Below are 18,466 nucleotides of genomic sequence, written 5' to 3'. Positions count from 1 at the left end.
TCTGCAGGCTGTGCTTGAGGCTGTGCTTCTATGTGACTCAGCAGTAATGAATGCCAAAGAGACAAGAACAAAAAGAGTCATACTAGTGAAAGCGACAATAGTAATAAATACTAGGGCCATAAAGGTAACGTGAGCCTTTGGGATAAAATCGCTAGTAAGAAGACCTCGACACCCACCAAAATATGGATTTCGCAGAACCGGTACGACTTGACGGAAGTACGCTGGAAGGCGGAGGCCAACTGGTCCGCATAGCAGTCGCATTGTCTGCTTTAACAGGACAGGCCCTTGTAATTGACAACATCAGAGGCAATCGTTCAGGCAAGACGGGCCTCAAAGCTTCCCATCTAGCTGCGATCACAACTCTCGCAGAGCTAAGCGGGAGTCAACTCGTAAAGGCGCAGGTAGGCTCATGCTCTGTCGGGTTCTATCCTCCGCCACGCGAGCATGGTCAAGAAGCTCGCCAGATCAATTCAAAAATCGATATCCGCCTACCGACCCCAGGCTCTGTTTTCCTGGTGTTCCAAGCGCTCTATCCATACCTTCTGCACTCCACATCCGCAGACCAAATCCGCTTGAGCATCATTGGTGGTACCAACGTCTCGTCTTCGCCATCATTCGACTATGTCTCCCAGGTGCTTATTCCTAATTTCGCGCGGGTTGGGCTGCCGCCACTTTCTGTGCGCCTGGAGCAGCGTGGGTGGGGGATGGGTCACGGACAGATGGGAAAGGTGATCTTTACGGTTGACAGTTTGAATGTGCGGAGGGGAAACGGCGGGTCTGACGGCCACACCCCGACCCACGAGATTGATCTGCAGCGCTGCCGGCGCGGTACAATTTCCAAGATCGACATCACGGTGCTCGCCCCTGATGATCATCTCGATCAATCTGAGACGGGCTCGCAGTACGCCAAGGGAAACGCAAAGCCCGGGCGCTCAAAAAAGGCTGCTCGACAACATGTTAATACCGTGGAAATTGATAAAGCGGAAACTGTACGCGAATTCATGGAGCGTTACACCCATAAATCCCTTCGCAAACGGCTCAAGGAGTTACCCGGAGCCGTTTTTACCCACCGCTCATCTGAAGAAAATGATCTGGGAGTCGTCCCCATCCAGACCCATACCACTGAGATCACGCATCGTCGATCATGCATGTACGTGTTGATCGTAGCACATACATCAACTGGGTTTAGGATAGGGCGCGATGGGTTATATGGGTCATTGAAGGGTGAACCAAAACCCAAGAAGCGCCAAAATAAGCCGCGAGAGGATATGGTGACGAGGGTAAAAGGATTGGTTGATGAATGTGTGGATTACTTCGCTCGAGAGCTTTATGACCCTTTGCTGCAGACGAGCCCAGACGGTCCAGAGAACGCTGGCCACCAACCCTGCGTTGATGAATACATGAGGGACCAGCTGGTGGTGTTTGAAGCGCTGGCAAGGAAACTGCGAAATACAAATCAACAAGATCTTGAGAGTCGGGAAGATGAGAGATATTGGAGTCTGCACACGCAGACAGCTCAATGGGTCTGTCAAGAAATGCTGGGGCAGAAGTAACAGCTACAATAGAAAAAGAAAGACGAGGGTGAATAGTAATCAAATCCATAGTTTTCATGATGTTTCCGAAAGCATCACAACATCTTCCATCACTTGCATTCTATTTTCCGCCGATTAAAACAAGAGCGAGGGGAGAATAGCGGGACTGCCAAAGGCTCCGTCTCAAGTCAAATATGTACTTCATACAGGAAAGGATATCAGGAACATTAGAAAAAGGGAAAGAAACAATCAGTGCTAGCCGCCTGGACCTAGGTATTTGTGGAAATCGAGATAGCCTCCCTCCGTATGGTATATGTAAACTCCCGGCAATGCATCAAGTCAGAGCATCAATGTAGACGATAATAAGGAAATTGAAGGAGAGAAGTGAAGAGAAGGACAGGGAAAGGACACAGCGAGGTCTCCTTGACACCGGTCCCAGCCTGCAGGACCCTTGCAATCCGGTTGAAGGTCTTTGGGTCCCTCTGCGCCCATTTCGCGTCAATCCGACTCGGTAGTTGTTTGCAGCAACGACCTATGCCATCTCTCGGGTTATCATCGCCTTATAGGGAGAGTTCTGGAGGATTTCGGATGGGAGTGCACGACGGTAGTCCCTTGGCTGAGCAAAGGGGGAAGCCGAGGCCGGACGACGCAGGTTCAATTGCTGAGGGTTCTCTGGTTAGCTTGAAGACAAAACAAAGACGAGCTGCAAAGAAGGAACGTACAACACAGTCGGGGCATTTGCCTCCCGAGATATTAACACGGCCACGGCACCCGCGGGGATAGTTGGCGCAAGAGAACATTATGAAGGTCGTTGATAGGTAGGTAGGTAGGTAGGTAGGTTGGTTTTCTTGTTTGTGTTCAAGTTGGAGCGATTAGAGTAATAGGTAGATGCTTATTCCCGTCAAGGGAGACTCGGCTGGCGCTGGGAGGAGAGAAGTCTTGTCCGGATCAAGCTGGAAGGAGCGACAGAAAGGAACGGAACGGACAGGCGAAAGAGAGCGGAGGGAGGATTATAATGAATGAACGACAATACAATGTCAGGTTGGAACCTGGAAAAAGCAAAGAGAGGTACGGATGGAAAGGGAAAAAGAAAAGAAGATTCGAAGAAGGACTGGAAAGCAAGAGCCCAATAAAACCGACGACCTGAGCAAGAGCCACACGACAATTACGTCAGGATCGAGCGCCGTTTTGTCTTGCAGCGACACTAAGCAGGGAAATTGAAGAATTCGGAAAAGGATCGCAGCCCAAAAAACGCTGTCTTGGAGTGCTGGGGCCCGCTAAATGTCTTAGTGCTGAACTTCTGCCGGTTGGACTGCGCCACTGTGAATAGGGGCGGTGCGGTGCGGTGCTTTACAGATTCACACAGTGAGCAGTTCACACAGAACCAAGGAATGAAGGAGCAAAGGGCAAGAATGACCGGCAATAAGCACTGAAATGGGCTGAGCCTTGTGTCTGTCTTTGTTTCGTTGCGGGAAGCGAGGAGTGCCAGGGCAACCTGAGGTCTTGCTGCTGGCCGGGGATTTATATCCTCAATGTTTCACTAACACGAAGAAACAGGAGTGGGATCATATAGTAGACAGCGAATAATATCGCAGACACAGGCGGGGTCCTGCCAGAGAAAATAAACAATTAATGTGCCGTATTATTTTCTCGGGGGCACGAATTTATTGAATAAATCGATCGAAAATTTACTGATCGCAAGGCAGCCATCATCCAGGCTCTGGTTACTCTGGGCATCACCGACTGGCGGACAAGGTCAAGCCCTGAGAGGCTGAGCGTCAATGGATCAGCCAACAAACTTTGTCTGGCGTTGTTTATTATTGGTCTTGCCCTGGTGCCTTGGTTCAGAATCTCACGCTCCAGTGAAGTCGGTCAGTAATAATAATAATCTACTCCAACCTCGGTCGAAGAGTCTAAGAGTCTAAGACTCGAGTTTGCGCCCTGGTCCAGATTTCCGGGTCCCCCCGGACCACCTGGGCAGCAGTTTTATCCATTTTTACTTTAGGCCTCAAGAAGCAACGCGGTCGATCAGTTCCCGAGATAGATCCAGGGGGAACAAAAAGGCCTGATCGTTTGAGGATGACTCGCATACTTTTGGCTGATGCTCGAGGAGTGATTACAGGGAGGCATGGGCCGTCTCAGAGAATCATCCCACAGCCGCAAGTCTGTACAGACATTGGACAGCACGTGCGCTGCTGGCCGTCTTCCTGGGAATCCTGACAGTTCCATAGCCACCGAAGTTTCGGGTAGATGGGGCAGGACTCCCGTCAGCAGGAAGCCGCATCGTCGCGTCTCGATCTTGGGTCTCGTCTCGTCCAGCTCGGCCCCATCCACTCGATGTTTCTGGAACGTCGCCTAGCAAGACAGCCCCATTCCTGGCTCCGTGGATTTGACCATTCTTTCATGATTGTAGGCCCATAAAGCGAGCAGAAATTTCGCTTACCGGCAGAAGCGGAAGCCGCGACCAATGGAATCCAGGGGACTTGCTTTCCTTTGTGTTCCCCTTGTTCGGGCCCACGGCGGTTCACGGTGTTGTCAAAACGAAGCTGGCAGGGCTGCTGCCTTTTCCTTCTGGTTTGCATCCGGAAGGCCGTTTTCTTGGTCCGGGTGACACTTGTCGATCTCTCCATCTCGGTCAACAGTCTTTACAGTTGATTCCATTGGAAGTTGTCTCGCCATTATGTACATCCTTTGTACAGCTCGCATCTCGGATCCTCGACCCTTTCGTTTTCGGGCTGCATCGGTGCCGAAACAACCAGTAGAAGTAAGTCGAGCGCGGTCTCCAGGCAATCTCGGAATTACCTAAGTAAATCCGTTGTCCTGTCAATTAATGGAGTTGGACCGACGGCCCAAACGCTCCAGTAAGCAAGGATTATAAGACTGTGTATACCTTCCGAGGTTGTATGTAGTAGAGAGGCAGGAGAGTACTAGAGGTGGGTGCGAGCCGTGGCTTTTCCAGGTTGCCCAAGCTTCAAGCGCCGGGACCGCCGTGCATATTCATCCCTGCTGACAGGCCGCGTCTTGACCTGCAATCCCTGAAATTGGAAGGTGACCGGAAAACCCGGGAGATGGTTGGGATCACTTGACAAGATCAGGTGCTGGACATGGATGCTTGCTTGGTTGCTGCTCTGCAACGTTGCCGTCATCCCGCCTCCTACACCTTCCCAGACACAGACATCACTCTTGTTACAGTTCCCTGATTGCTCCTCTCACAACCCAATCATCGTCGCCCGTCCTGGTTTCGAAAGGTGGATTAACTGCCTATGAACGCTCCGGAAACTCCAGCACAAGACCGGAGATATGCATATACGTGGCTAGACCACGAGTTAATTTGATGTCCAACGAAGGCGCTGTCTTTCTCAAACAACCTTGGAACTCCATTAAAAACAGTGCCGCATTCGTCATCTTACATATCATTTCCTCCTGGCCGCTGGGTGGTGGGGGATATCAAGTTTTCTTCCACACAGCACGTACCCCGGCATCGTATGATTCGTGGTTGGCGTGGGCAAGCGGGGATGTATACCATTGTTAACATTTAGAAGCAACCCCGGAAATCAGATGCTAGAATGAAATAGAGTCTATACGAGCGCTCAGCCTCCTTCCTCGTTTCAGGATGCGAAATCGGTGGAGACACTGGCGGCCAGAGAGCTCCCTGATTCTGTCGTCGCTTCGAGGTCGAATTCTATCATGCAGATGGTGTGGGCACACTCAGACACACGGCCCTGATCCTCTTCATCAGAATGTCAATTGATCAGCAACATTGCGTGCATGCATTGCGGTGGACAGGACCCAGCTGGCACAGGTTCACCGTTTCCGATTAACCGGCTTCCTCCAGTTGAGTGTGGGAGCTGCGACACGCGACCTATGAGAGGAGCGAAGCAGGTTCGTTTATATGATTGCAGGAGGAATGCACGGCAATCAGAGCAAAAGCCCACCCCCCCACTGCATCGCGCGTTTACGATCCCTATGTGGAGATAGATCTACGGCATCTGACATTTGCAGATGCCTTCAAACTTCGATGGTTTGATGCATATATGAGCATTGATTGAATACTGCTTCCTATCCCTATAATACGGGCCTAGAACATTCTAGAGCAGGCGTGTTGTTCCAATGGCGCGCAGTTTAATATTCCAAGCTGTGCCAACAGCCCGCCATTCCAAGTTCGAATTCAGTAATTCGACGACCCGAGGATCTTCCGACGTCGAAACCAGGCCACGGTCACAAATGCGTTGGTGCTCCATGGGGAGAGTATGTCGAGCCGCTTCTCAATGGCCATTGATCATCTTATCGCAGAGAGAGTTTGCATTTTGCGCTCTTGAACGCTCCCCCCCTGTGCTGGACTGTATAAACTGCTGAAGTCAATGGTTGAAATAATGCCACATGCCCAGCACCTCCGCAGACGTTGCGTTGTGCAGCGAGTAATGTCTTTGGGGGCTAGAAATGACCGTGGAATTTCACTCATCTGAGCGAATACTCAGGATCGAGGCGGTGCTCGTTCGCTGGGATCCTAAAGGATTTCCGCCCTCCCCCTCTGTATGGGACAAGTCTTTTCATTACCTGTCAAGGAGGCGAATCCTCGTCAATCAGAGAGGTTTTACCGGGAATACCCTCACCGGTACAGCTGAATGACCAGAGATATGATATTTGGAATTCTGCTCTGGCCTTTAAATTTCTGGCCCACCAACATCACAAGTCAGACTCTGTTCGTGTGACTCGCCGGTTTTCTTTATTTCTGAACGAGTGCGCTCGACCTCGTCCCTCGACGCAACCAATCCTAATCGTGATGTCTCCATAACAAAGAACTGAATATTTTCGTACTTTCCCCCATCGTGGGACTTTTGCCCCCCGGTGGCCCGTATTGAATGTATAATAGACAAAGGAGGAGGAATCAATTGCCGCGCATCAGATTTTCTGCTCGCATCGCCTTTCACGGTTTACTTTACGTGTAGCCCAGTTTATGGCAGGTGATTCTCACCCACTACTAGTTCAAAATCCACCGCTAGACGCCGAAAAAGCGTCGGGTATTAAATAGCGAGCGGGGCGATGTTTTCTCAAGGTCATTCGGGGTCCACATTGGCTAGGGACGCCCGGCCTTCTTTGTTTTTGCTTCATCAAGGAGGACTGGCGGTTGTTTCTACAAGTGCACTCGCTCGCCTCGCGCAAAGACTCAGAGAGCCAAGAACAGAAAGATGATATATGTATCTCGAGGCTTTTGAGGACAAAAGCGCATGTCGCCTGCTCTGTTCGTCCACCTGATGCCTAAAAGTGACTCAGCTCTTTGTCCCTGGAATCGAAGCCGAGGAATTGGGCCCTTCAACGAGCCAGACGCAATATCGCTGCGCCGAGACTTGCGTTGCTTACATGTGGTCCCTATCCACTTCTAAACTTCTAAAATCATGCCTTATTATATTTATTTTATTCAAATATCCAAAGGGGGAAAGTATACTTCCTAGCAATGGGTACAACGTAGTGGGGCTAGGCTGACCAGCATCCATCAGATAGGAAAGAATGTTCCACAATCATGTATTGCCATTAACCAATTTGATACATTAGTGTGCTGTCACCTAACTGACCGGCTTATTCTCGGGTGGTATATCTTCCTTCGCTAGGAAAATTTAGCTGGAAAAGTGTTTGCCGGCGGCTGGCATTTGATGTTGGGATATGATAGGTTTTCAGAAGTCGTTTATCCATGTCAGCTCCCGGCTGAAAGCCGCGCTATGGAAGTAACTGGATTCTGCCTGACCAGAATAGCTCGGATTGTCCAAAAACGGTGAATGTAGTTTTTGCGCTGCCATACTGTTGCTGCATGCATGCATGTGTGTGTGAGACTCATTTTCATACCATATTTGTGTTGTATTAGGGATAGCAAAATCATGAACTGAGTAGTGACCGTATGATAAACCATGCGCCGAGAATTCCGATGGTGGAAGCAAACACCATTGCGTTGCCCTCACGGGTCAATCCTAGGTATGCTAGGCATCCAACGAAGTATTCCTTCTTCCGCGCCACGTCTCGCCGGTGCTCCCAGTCTGGATCGATCGAGAATGGTGCTACTGTTTCGGGCTCATTTACGGCTCGCCTGTCAGACACGGGAATAGAGACTGCAAGAGCAACGGGGCGATGATCTGAGGTAGGTGACACCGGGAGAGCGTCATATTTCAGGACTTTGACTTTCGATTCATCGCCCAGCCCCGGTGGGGTGTCTAGGAATAGTATCCGATCACACCAGCTGGGCCACCGATGGCTCGTCCACTTCCATTCCGGAGCCTTGTCGGCCTGGGCTGGATCCCGCGCAGCTAGCTGCGCGTCACGGTGATATTTGTAAGTTGGCGGGAACGCAATGGCGGCTTCAGATAATCCTTGAAAGCAGCGAGACTGCTGCATTTCACGTTTCAGTTGGTCGTTTTTCAAAAGCTGGCTGTAGTGGAATGGGTCGCTCGGTTCCGCATCTGCTTTTGGATACTTAAACGAATCCTCCTTCGTAGGGAACCTGTCTGCAGTACGGTAATTCAGATCGCCTCCGACAAATAGGTAATTCGATGGCGTAAATATCCCTGGATACTTGCTGCCCGATTCAGAGGAACCTGGTAGCAAAGCTGCACTCTCCCCCTCGTCCTCATTTTGTTCATTATTGGGGGTGCTAGTGCGCCCTGAACCACTAAACACCAGTCTCTCAACCATGCTACGCCAATCTGAATTTCTGCGAGCAACAGCATCCTCCATAGGCGCGAGATGTGCAGCAATAAGAGTGAGGTCAACACCTGCCTGTGGGCCTCTGTGGCTCTGGTAAGATAGTCGCGACGCAACGGCTGCTTTATTACCTATATCCTGGAAACCAAAGCCTACCCGTGCAATATCAGGGTGTGATAAGGAGTTGACCACGTCTGATCGAGCAAAGACCATCAGACCGGTCATACCGCTGTTCTCGGTGACGACATTGACATATTGGGTATCGAACCGCTGGAGCGTAGCGCGATCCACCGCCTGGGTAAAGGATGCAAAATATGGCACTAGGAATGATCCGCCTAGGAATGCGTAAGCCAGAGGAGCGATTTCTTGAAGGCTGAGCACCAGGAGATCGGGGAGCGGGGAGCTGGAATTGTCGGTGACTGGGAGGGCGTCGAAGAAGTGGTTGGAAAAGTGTTCCACGTCGATTGGAGTGAGGGCACAATTGTACGTAAGGAAATAGATTCGGAGGGATTCCATTATGAACGATATCCTCACAGCAAATGTTGAGTAACTTGAGGAGGATGAATACGGGCAGTTGAATGCTTTGTGGGTGATGACGATGACGATATGTCCATGTGATAAGAGTCTATCTTATCGCTTATCGATAAGAATGGACTTCTTTTCCGTACAAGTTGTTTATCAGCTTTATAGGCATCGCCCAGTAGGTGATGGTTGCTATATAGCTGTATAACGCCTTCTATAAGTGAATGTTTACTCTACAGCTTTCCTCGCAGTTCCTCTTCTAGCTCAACTAGGAGGATCCCTTCAGCCACGTCCTCCTCTTCCTCCTCCATCTCGAATACCCACTGTGCGCGTCCAGTCCGTGGGCTCCTGACCTCGAGTTCCATTTTCATCTGTTTAATGAAAGCGACAACCTGATTTTCTTCCACAATATCACCAGGTGCCACGAGAATTTCAATCAGCCTACCTGACAATGGAAGCACAATATGTCGTGCGTTGCGGGGGTCTCCACGGCGATGGGACGAGACCAAGGCCGAGGCTGAAGTATTTGTTGTTGCCATCTTCATCCGATATGCTGTGGCGGCTGAAGCTGTGGTATATTCGACCTCTGCTGAGATTGACGAGGGGAAATCATTTTGCAGTACTCGTGTGAGCTGAAGATGGTGTTTCTGCTCTTGCGTCTCTTTTTGCTGAGCACCCAGAGGCTCAAGAGTGATCGCCCACGAATCGCCTGGTCGAAACAGTAGACTGGACTGGGGGATATTTTGACCACCAGAAGGCCGAGATATCTGGACGGAGGCCTGCAGTGAACGTGAAATGCTATCTCCCAGCTGCATCGCCTGGTCGAGGTGCTTCTCTAACCACTGCGTGTCTATATTGCCGCTGAGGAAGTCTTCCTGGCCGATGATCCCTCGCAGCAATTCCAGATTTGATCTGACACCAGCAATCCTTGTATCCGCTAGCACTCTTCGTGCTTTCAGGACTGTTGCTTGCCAACTCAGTGAACCGGTAACAATGATCTTGGCTAGTACGTTGTCGAATTGTGCGCCGACCACAACGGGGCTGAGACCTGCCATGTCGACATGGGTATCGAGGCGGACTCCGTTGCCAGTGGGGACGCTGAACTCTGTCACCTTACCCACGCTCAACGAGAAATTAGCGCGTGGATCCTCTGAACATAATCGAAGTTGGATTGAGTGGCCCCGGGGCTCCGGACAACGACCTAGACCAAGCTGAGTGAGAGAGTATCCCTGAGCAATCAGGAGTTGGGACTGGACGAGGTCAACTCCAGTGATAGACTCAGTGATAGTATGCTCCACTTGGATGCGTGGGTTGATTTCTAGGAAATAGAACTCGCCAAGCTGCTCGTTGACTAGGAATTCCACGGTCCCCAGAGATTGGTATCGAATTGCCTTCATTATTCGCACGGCTGCGTCTGCTACCTTTTCCACCAAATCGCGGTTTTGGTCACGAATTACTGATGGTGCAATCTCAACAATCTTTTGGAACCGTCTTTGCACGCTGCAATCTCGCTCCCATAGGTGTTGCACGTCGTTGCCGTCCCCGATTATTTGGATCTCAATGTGGTGAAACCCGTCCACGGCTGCTTTCTCCACGAAAATTGTCTGTGAAGGTGACTCGGCTGTAGATGCTCGAACTGCGTTCTCTAGTTCATCGTCTCCACGTACGAGCCGGATTCCCCGTCCTCCGCCACCATCAACGGCCTTAATCATGACGGGATATCCGACATTATGTGCAAATGCCTTGATCTGCTCCGGGCTTGTTGAAGCGCGTGATGAGCCTGGTGAAGCGGCCGGATTGTATTCCAATGTTGGTAAGACGGGAACATTATTCTCCATTGCCAATTGCTTCGCTCGAAGCTTGTCTCCCGTGCGATCTAGGATCTCCCAGCCAGGCCCGATGACCATAACCCCAGCATCCTGCATGCGTTTCGAAAACTCTGCATTCTCACTAAGAAAGCCGTATCCTGGATGGATAGCATCTATTTCATGTTGCTTGATTAATCGGGTGAGAAGCTCGATGTCCAAGTACCCGTCAGGGCCAATTTGTAGGGTGTGCTGGGGGCGCCCAATATCGCAATGGGAGCGATCATCCTCCGTATACAAGGCGAATGTCTCAATACCTGGACATGCCTCTCTTGTGGCCTGGAGAATGCGAACGGCAATTTCCCCTCTGGCTCATTAGCAATGATGATCGGCGTCAGCAGTCTTGGAAGAGAGCCACACCTATTTGCGACTAGCAATCGCTGGATCTGACGTGCGGCTGACATGCTTATACTGAATATGTGAAGATACTATGGAGATTGACGTTTTCCGGGGTATTCGAGTTGGTAATGTATGGTGTATGTTGTCTCTCCGACAACGTAACCCTCGGTCCTCGGTCTTCGTGCTTACCCCTCATGAGGAGGAAATTGATAGGCGAGCTGTTACATGACAGCACCATCTACTTGATCTACTTTATTGTATTGAGACATCATAATATTTGAAGATGCCAGACGATAAAAATCCCGGCACGTCAGCGACGAAGCGGCTGCGCCAAGTGTCATCGCATCTAAATCTCCCTGCAGATTATGCTGACGTGCGTGAGCAAATCAAGACGCTCCAATCGATCGCTGCAACACCAGATCCGTCCCGTCGGGGCTACGTCCGACAAAAACAAGCTGGTAAATTATGGGTACGCGAACGACTTGAACAGGTTCTAGATGCGGGCAGTTTCGAGGAAATCGGATCGTTGTCTGGAACGGTAGAATGGAAGAAAACCGGACCCATGAGGGAGAAACCAGTTTCTTTTGTCCCGAGCAATAATGTCCAGGGGATGGGGAAACTTCGCGGTAGACGTGTGCTATTGACAGCGGACGATTTCTCTCTACGCAGTGGCCATGCAGACGGCGCATCGGCAGGGAAGACGATCTACCTAGAGAAACTAGCGGTAGCGCTCAAAATACCTGTGGTTAAACTGGTCGATGGCAGTTCTGGTGGGGGTAGTGTCACGACGATTCGAACAGAAGGCTGGAGCTATCTTCCCTACGTGCCGATGTTTCACCATGTCATCCAGCAATTGAACGATGGCATTCCGAACGTCGGTGCGATCCTGGGTCCTGCGGTATGCGTATCCTTACACTCCGTGACTATATATGGATCACAGCTAACACGAGCAGATCGGACTTGGAGCTGCCCGTGTCACTTCGTGCCATTTCTCGGTGATGGCCGCTGATGTAGGTGCCCTATTTAACGCCGGTCCAGAGGTAGTAAAGGGTGCTACCTTCGAAGACGGTCTAGGCTTTCAAGACCTGGGTGGACCTGCGATTCACTGCACCAACGGGACCATTGACAACATGGCCGCCAATGAAGCCGAATGTTTCGAGCAGCTTCGAACAGTGCTGAGCTACCTCCCTAACTGTGGTCGATACAATGCACCGCCAGTAGTTCCCTGCAATGACCCAGTGGATCGGGAAGACGAATCGCTACGTCGAATTATTCCCCGCAAGCAAACCCGGATGTACAATCCCTGGACAATCATCAAAAGCGTTGTCGACCATGACTCGTTCTTCGAAATTGGGTCTCTCTGGGGCCGCACTGCTATATCAGGATTGGCTCGTCTCGGCGGACGTCCCGTGGGAATCATATCGCTAAACTGTGAAGTAAACAGTGGTGCCCTAGACGCAGCAGGGAGTCAGAAGCTTGCTCGCTTATTGAAGTTGTGCGACGTAATGAACCTTCCGGTCTTGCAATTCGTTGACGTCCGTATGTACTTTCCCGTCCTCTAATAAGCCTCCAGCTGACTTGGATACAGCGGGCTATGCCATCGGAACAGTAGCCGAGCGAACCGCAACAATGCGATGGGGTATCGAACTAGCAAAGGCCTATTTCGGTACTACAATACCTATATTCAGTGTGATAACCAGGCGCGCATACGGTGTTGCTGGAGGCGTCATGCTAGGGGCACGAGATCCCCATATCCAAGTCGCGTGGCCGTCCGGACAATGGGGGTCACTACCTCTAGAGGGTGGTATTGAGGTCGGACACCGGCATGAACTGCGTGAGGCAGAAAAGCAGGGTAGGAAGGAAGAGCGGTATCAGGAGTTAGAAGAGGAGTACCGCCGGTTGATGAACCCTGTTCGAACGGCGAATGCGTTTGGTGTTGAGGAAATTATTGACCCGAAGGACACCCGGAGCGTAGTTTGTGGGTGGGCGAAGCATGTTTATAAGACGCTGATGCCGATTAGACTTACGGATCGGGCGTCTGGGAGGATTCATCCTTCATTTAGCTGATTGAGGATGGTTTGAACGTCGGGAGAAGCGCATTCTATACCATGGAAAGCATATAGCAGGTAGCAAATTAGTATTCTTGAACTATATACCTACTCAGACAAGGCATTTCTCTCCGTTAATATAAATATCAAAACCTATATTACTCCGCGCCAATCACACAGAGTCCATCTTGTCAATTATTTTAGATATATTAAAGAGTGGAGCGCCGTCAGCCCTGAATCTGGGTGTCGTTCATTTAACCGAAATGATGGCTTGGCAGCGTTTTGGCTATTGATAAACTGGATGTACCCAGTCTCAGGATCAAGATTATTATTCCTGCAGAGATGACGGCATTCACGGTCGTCAATGGCCAGATCTATACCCCAGGCTTGGCTATTGTTGATGCACCGCAACCATCAACCCCACTAGGAGGAGGCAAGTCCCACTATCTAATTATTTAGTATAGAGCCCCAACCTGACAGGGACTTCTTCAAGGCACTCTCCACGTCGCCCTCGATGTGTCAGGAAATGGCCAGCTTTCACTCTCTCCATCTGACGATGCGCCGACGCGTTTCCACGAAATAACCCTCTTCCTCACCTCCTCTGAGAAGGAAAAGAACCTGACAATATCAAACGGCACATCCATCGACTCGGACGATAAAAAGTCGCCATATGTCGGGCCCATCCTTGACCTTGAACCTTCATCAACAGTGAAACACGTCAATTGGATTTGGCCCGATTGCTTTGTGGGCGAAGGGGATGGAGATGGAGACTCCGACTCAGCGAGGGGAAACTATAATATCTCGATGCACCAGGGGTTTCGCTGGAATGGGACAGACTATTACACAGTTTTTGATTTGCCGATTTCAGTGTCGAATGGGATTGAGGAAAGCGATGACAGGGTTGATTGTGCGTTGTTGGAGAATCAGTATGAGCCCGGGGTCATGGCCGCAAGTAATCAGTCGATTCCAGAGCAGCCGTGGGTTGGGGAAGGGGCCGAAACTGTTGTAATTGACGATGAAAGTGGTGCGCAGAGAGTGAAGAGTGTGAAGGGGCTGTGGTGGGTTGTAGCTGGGTTGGTGCTCTGTACATATCTATAATTCACTTATTGGTTCCGCTTATCCGCTTCTCCCCGCACTTTTCCCCATCACTCCTTCACACCAGCCAGCTATATCTCATTTGGGTGACGGAAATGAAATTTATGGTCATCGCTCAACCAAAAATTCCGTCTTAAATATGTCGCAGGGCCAATGGCAGTGTGGGCTGTGTTCAACGCAATTCACTCGTGCAGAGCATCTCCGACGGCATCTCAGATCTCGTATGTCGTTTTGACCAGCAGCAACATCCCTTCTAACTAATGAGATAGACGAGAACAAAAGACCATATGAATGTAGTCTCTGCCAGCGATCTTTCACACGACGGTATGCGTTGGTCCTTGTCCAGCAGAACGACTCTGACTATCAACAGAGACGCGAAGACTCGTCATGAGAAGACATGTAAAGTGCGGCACAGCGAGCAAGATAGTTGCCTTGGAGATGCAACGCAAATACCTACAAGTTCCATGCAGATTCCGACTAATGGGTTCGATCACATGTTTCATGAGTTTGAGGACGAGTTCCTAATGAATATGCCCTCTCCGTCTGACTTCTCTGCTCTGGACCGGCTATATGGGACACATATAAACCCCGATGATATAATAACTGCAGAAAGACTGGACTTTCTAGCCCGCTTCACTAGCGAGAATGGCATGGGGACATTTCTTGACCAAGAGACCCTGGACGAGCGGCAAAAAATCGTTCTAGAACACGAGAATACCAGCGGCCATATAGCAACCTGTGTCGGGTCCAATAGCCCTCGGTCCTTCTCGTCTCAGACAATCAAGCCTTCAATGCTCTATATGGACTCGGGTGAAGTTGACCCCCTAACTACAAGGGCATTTGAGATCCTCCATCATTTCCACTCCATAACCACCCAGAAGACAGACAACAGCGTCGTGAGATTAGATTGGACAGGGGAGGTTGAATATCTATGTCGCTCGTTTTTCTCGCCGGGTAATATCACCCGCTTCTTAGGATATTTCTGGTCGCTGTGGTATCCTAGCTGCCCATTCATACATCGTGCATCGTTTGATCCCCAGACTGCGCCGCCTGCTCTGCTCTGTGTCATGCTTGTAATCGGTGCATGTCTCTCTCCACATCCCGATGATGCAGACACGGCAAGAATGTGGCTTGATTGTGTGGAGGAGCTAGCCTTTAGCGATAGGTCCTTTCGCGAGGAGTTTAGCTCTGTCCCCACTCCTGCTATCCTGGATCAATACCTTGAGCGGAGGAAGAAACGATTGGAGTGTATTCAAACGGCGTACCTTGTCTGCTCGTTGCAGAAGAGGGAGGGGTCGACTGAGGCGCGGAATAGAGTGCGGAGATACAGGCATGCTACTTTAGTTATGGTGAGTCTTTCTGTTGCTTTCGAACGTGCGTCGGTGCGCCTAACCATAAACACAGCTTGCCAGAGACGTCGGACTTGTGACCGCATCGCATAGGGGTCTTAGTTTAGATAGTCCCTCGGAAACATGGTGGCAGCAGTTTGCTATTGAGGAAGGATTAATCCGGTGTGAACCTTTTCTCTCATTATAAACTACCAATGAACTGCATGGAGACATACTAATCATGGAACCAGGACCATAACATACGTATTTCTCTTCGACGCAGCCTTTACTATATTCCACAACTCACCACCCCGAATGGTCATCTCCGAACTAAAAATGGAGATGGCATGTCCGGAGGCATCTTTTCAAGCCGAATCGGCAGAAGAATGCTTTGTTGTCTTGGAAAACTGGAAACAAACAGTCTTCTGGACCCGCCATTTATCCATCGTCGCTGTTGTGAAGAGTCTCTGCCAGAAAGAGCTGACGGCTGAAACCATAGAGGCATACTCCAAAATGGGAACTCTGAATCTATTTACCGCCGTGCAGTGTATGTTTGACTGATCAAATCGAATATCCCAATATTTATCATGAGGGACAGCTGTTCACTGACTAATTGGCAACCAGGCATCCACTCTCTAACATTCCATCTTAAGAATTCTATCATATTCGAGTCGACTCTGTTACCGATCAAAACAGGATTAGAAAATTGGCGCCGCCTATGGAGCAGACGCGAACCCGAGGATAGGAACATCCTAAACAGCCCCGACACGCTATGGAAGAAATTTGGACACGCCAGCTACTCTGCAGAGTTATGGCACCTGGCGCGTATTATCGTTGAGAAGATTGGGGACGACATTGCGGATGTTGGAGAGGACTCAGATCCTGTGCTTGAGCAGCCGAAGAAGAGATATGACAATACCGATATGAAAGATGTGAATGGGTTGATTATGGAGTATAGGCGGTTGAGTTTGGGTGGGGCTATTTGATGCTTTAGAGTGGTTGTATATTCGGTTGTCATGGTGGTCGAAGGATTCGCCACGAAAGGCCGTGGGGCAATGGGAACATGATATCCTGGATGGCATCCTCAGATGCTGTGGCTGGGTCTTTGTCAAGTGATTGTTCCGACGAGTTGGTCTGCAACGCGCTGCGTTTTATCTTGTGGTATTCCCCGAATGCACGAAGACGTGGTGTCATCTCGGCGAGGGCCTCCGGAAAGTGATATTCTGGTTGTCCATCGTGCTGGGCCATCGATCCCTTCTCCATCCCCGTGATTAATGTGCCAATTGTCGCGTCAATGTCTACAATACTGCGCGCATGTTCCAAATCCCAGCCTTCGCCAGTAAAGAGGAGGAGTCTGGACAAGGTTCCGAGTGCGTGAGAGTATGTCGCGTACACTGGGTATGGAAGGTTTGGGTATTGTTGAGGTGGGATGGACGAAAACGCGTCGAAGAATGTCCTCGTTGCGGCTAAACATGAGAAGAGGATACTGGCACGCTTCGAGGTACTTGCAACATTGGTCAAAAAGTCGTCTTCCAGAGCGACATCATACAGGCTGATTTCGAGATTGTGGTATTGCAGAAGCAAAATAGCTGATGAGTCTTAGCGGGTTCAACCAAAAACAGCGCGGTACATACAGTCATGTAGGGTATTGGATGGACATGGCTTGAAATGTCGCAATTCTGTCTCGACGGCCTTGATGGCCTCTGGTATAGGGGCCGAGGGTATCCCCGGAGGGTCGATTTGGCTACAATGTATACGTCCGATACTGTCTGAGAGGCGATGTAGCCGCACCAAGTGCACTAAATAGAGATCATTTGGATGTTCCACAGCCTGCGCAATTGCATGGCAGCATTCCTCAGTATAATCTGTGTATCTTATCGGATCTATGGCACCGTGGCATATTGAAACCCTAAATTATTAGCCCTCCATAAATTTTGGGGGTTGAGAGGTGAAACATACATGGCACTCATATAGAAGCACCCAAGGTAGGCCCGCCGCTCATCCAGCGTGCGATGCATAACCTGCCTCTCATAGTCCGCTGGAAAGCTCTCCAACGGTAAAATTCTCTTCACCGAGCTCGGCCTGCAATTTAGACCTAGATCACTCAGCATCGCCAAAGACAAGTGAAGAATACTGCGTATTTGAGATCCAAGCTCAAGCTGGAAATGATACCACCCCAAACAGACCAGGAGTCCTTGTAGGAGGTTCAAACCTTTCTCTCCCCAGGCCACTATAGCAGATCCGGCATACTCTCGGATACTACGTGCCATGCCCAGTTGTCGTTCTATATTATCGCGGCATGACACCATAGCCACCGCGCAAAAAACAAAGGGCCTGCTTTGTCGTAGTTCCGAGGCTGTTGTATCTGGCGGGACGGCCACAAACGGGAAATAGGAAGCCATTTCTGTTTGGAATCTATGGAGCATCCTTTGAGCTTCTTCATTGCTGATATCAGCGAAGATGCTCTGTCGGGTTATACAAGTTGCACCGCCTCCTGGTCCATCTGCGCTTGCGCTCAATAGTGGTCGAGGTGAAGCAGTAACAGCAGCCGCCATATCGTTTATTTTCTTCTCTAACCGTGCGATATCTCTGCAAGCAAATCATTCAGCAAACAAGTACAATATCTAATAGCTGCAGATACTACTGCAACTAAACCAAGACAAATAGAGTATACATACGGCCGAGGACCCACCCGTTTATGCACCCCAGGCAGCTGCGTCGTGCAGTCTTTCTTTAAGCGGAGACACCTAGACCGGGGATGGTTAGTTGCATATAGCCTAAGCCTAGTTTCTTTATGGAACTGTGTATCTGGGGGAATACTAACCTCTTACACGCGCTCCCATCCTGCGCTGTGCTCTCGCATCTGACCTTTGCATGCGCACAGGCCCGACAGGCCTTTGGGTCTCGGGGGCGCGGGGGTCGGTGTTTTCGGGGCATGGTGACGTGGTTTAATATCGTCAATCCAACACAATTAAACCAAACCACGAGAGAATTGCGATGGCTTACGTGCCGACGGGGTCGCGGAGGGCGATAGAGGGGGCACGGAA

At 50.3% G+C, this 18,466-nt stretch overlaps 8 protein-coding genes across 8 annotated transcripts; 4 read left to right on the top strand and 4 right to left on the bottom strand.

The window, feature by feature from the left end:
* Positions 1-182: 182 nt before the first annotated feature.
* Positions 183-1,553, top strand: ASPVEDRAFT_131565 (putative RNA 3'-terminal phosphate cyclase; the record flags this gene model as incomplete). The annotated part of the gene is made up of 1 exon (XM_040806828.1): positions 183-1,553. The coding sequence occupies one exon, from the start codon at positions 183-185 to the stop codon at positions 1,551-1,553; it is 1,371 nt and encodes a 456-aa protein (XP_040667903.1).
* A 511-nt stretch (positions 1,554-2,064) lies between these two features.
* Positions 2,065-2,332, bottom strand: ASPVEDRAFT_52887 (uncharacterized protein; the record flags this gene model as incomplete). Its single annotated transcript, XM_040814714.1, has 2 exons — positions 2,065-2,193; positions 2,255-2,332. 2 exons carry the CDS (start codon positions 2,330-2,332, stop codon positions 2,065-2,067), a joined length of 207 nt encoding a protein of 68 aa, XP_040667902.1.
* A 5,071-nt stretch (positions 2,333-7,403) lies between these two features.
* On the bottom strand, positions 7,404-8,738 carry ASPVEDRAFT_28751 (putative inositol 5-phosphatase; the record flags this gene model as incomplete). The annotated part of the gene is made up of 1 exon (XM_040810149.1): positions 7,404-8,738. The coding sequence occupies one exon, from the start codon at positions 8,736-8,738 to the stop codon at positions 7,404-7,406; it is 1,335 nt and encodes a 444-aa protein (XP_040667901.1).
* Positions 8,739-8,977: 239 nt separating this feature from the next.
* ASPVEDRAFT_131770 (putative pyruvate carboxylase) lies at positions 8,978-11,013 on the bottom strand (the record flags this gene model as incomplete). The annotated part of the gene is made up of 2 exons (XM_040806857.1): positions 8,978-10,916; positions 10,970-11,013. 2 exons carry the CDS (start codon positions 11,011-11,013, stop codon positions 8,978-8,980), a joined length of 1,983 nt encoding a protein of 660 aa, XP_040667900.1.
* ASPVEDRAFT_656960 (acyl-CoA carboxylase subunit beta) lies at positions 10,951-13,384 on the top strand. Its single transcript, XM_040815834.1, has 3 exons — positions 10,951-11,846; positions 11,902-12,487; positions 12,537-13,384. Exons 1-3 carry the CDS (start codon positions 11,232-11,234, stop codon positions 13,013-13,015), a joined length of 1,680 nt encoding a protein of 559 aa, XP_040667899.1. The 5' UTR covers positions 10,951-11,231; the 3' UTR covers positions 13,016-13,384.
* ASPVEDRAFT_656877 (uncharacterized protein) lies at positions 12,950-14,212 on the top strand. The gene is made up of 2 exons (XM_040815833.1): positions 12,950-13,429; positions 13,490-14,212. Exons 1-2 carry the CDS (start codon positions 13,339-13,341, stop codon positions 14,092-14,094), a joined length of 696 nt encoding a protein of 231 aa, XP_040667898.1. The 5' UTR covers positions 12,950-13,338; the 3' UTR covers positions 14,095-14,212.
* On the top strand, positions 14,119-16,627 carry ASPVEDRAFT_656621 (transcription factor domain-containing protein). The gene is made up of 6 exons (XM_040815831.1): positions 14,119-14,312; positions 14,361-14,415; positions 14,462-15,440; positions 15,496-15,602; positions 15,671-15,966; positions 16,044-16,627. The coding sequence occupies exons 1-6, from the start codon at positions 14,231-14,233 to the stop codon at positions 16,403-16,405; spliced, it is 1,881 nt and encodes a 626-aa protein (XP_040667897.1). The 5' UTR covers positions 14,119-14,230; the 3' UTR covers positions 16,406-16,627.
* On the bottom strand, positions 16,434-18,356 carry ASPVEDRAFT_28748 (fungal specific transcription factor domain-containing protein; the record flags this gene model as incomplete). The annotated part of the gene is made up of 5 exons (XM_040810148.1): positions 16,434-17,008; positions 17,054-17,328; positions 17,379-18,008; positions 18,098-18,166; positions 18,244-18,356. The coding sequence occupies 5 exons, from the start codon at positions 18,354-18,356 to the stop codon at positions 16,434-16,436; spliced, it is 1,662 nt and encodes a 553-aa protein (XP_040667896.1).
* Positions 18,357-18,466: the final 110 nt, after the last annotated feature.

The sequence above is a fragment of the Aspergillus versicolor genome, assembly GCF_001890125.1.
Source record: "Aspergillus versicolor CBS 583.65 unplaced genomic scaffold ASPVEscaffold_5, whole genome shotgun sequence".
NCBI classification, from domain to species: domain Eukaryota; kingdom Fungi; phylum Ascomycota; class Eurotiomycetes; order Eurotiales; family Aspergillaceae; genus Aspergillus; species Aspergillus versicolor.
Note: the sequence above shows the minus strand (reverse complement) of the source record. Positions and strands in the feature narration are given on the sequence as shown.

What these genes read in the sequence shown, in the direction of transcription:
- ASPVEDRAFT_656621 (XM_040815831.1), top strand. Translation starts at nt 14,231, where the DNA reads ATGTCGCAGGGCCAATGGCAGTGTGGGCTGTGTTCAACGCAATTCACT. An exon ending in CCGACGGCATCTCAGATCTC is followed by an intron (nt 14,313 to 14,360) that starts GTATGTCGTTTT and finishes CTAATGAGATAG; the next exon opens with ACGAGAACAAAAGACCATAT. An exon ending in TCTATTTACCGCCGTGCAGT is followed by an intron (nt 15,967 to 16,043) that starts GTATGTTTGACT and finishes ATTGGCAACCAG; the next exon opens with GCATCCACTCTCTAACATTC.
- ASPVEDRAFT_656877 (XM_040815833.1), top strand. Translation starts at nt 13,339, where the DNA reads ATGACGGCATTCACGGTCGTCAATGGCCAGATCTATACCCCAGGCTTG. An exon ending in ATCAACCCCACTAGGAGGAG is followed by an intron (nt 13,430 to 13,489) that starts GCAAGTCCCACT and finishes GACTTCTTCAAG; the next exon opens with GCACTCTCCACGTCGCCCTC.
- ASPVEDRAFT_656960 (XM_040815834.1), top strand. Translation starts at nt 11,232, where the DNA reads ATGCCAGACGATAAAAATCCCGGCACGTCAGCGACGAAGCGGCTGCGC. An exon ending in GTGCGATCCTGGGTCCTGCG is followed by an intron (nt 11,847 to 11,901) that starts GTATGCGTATCC and finishes TAACACGAGCAG; the next exon opens with ATCGGACTTGGAGCTGCCCG. An exon ending in CTTGCAATTCGTTGACGTCC is followed by an intron (nt 12,488 to 12,536) that starts GTATGTACTTTC and finishes ACTTGGATACAG; the next exon opens with CGGGCTATGCCATCGGAACA.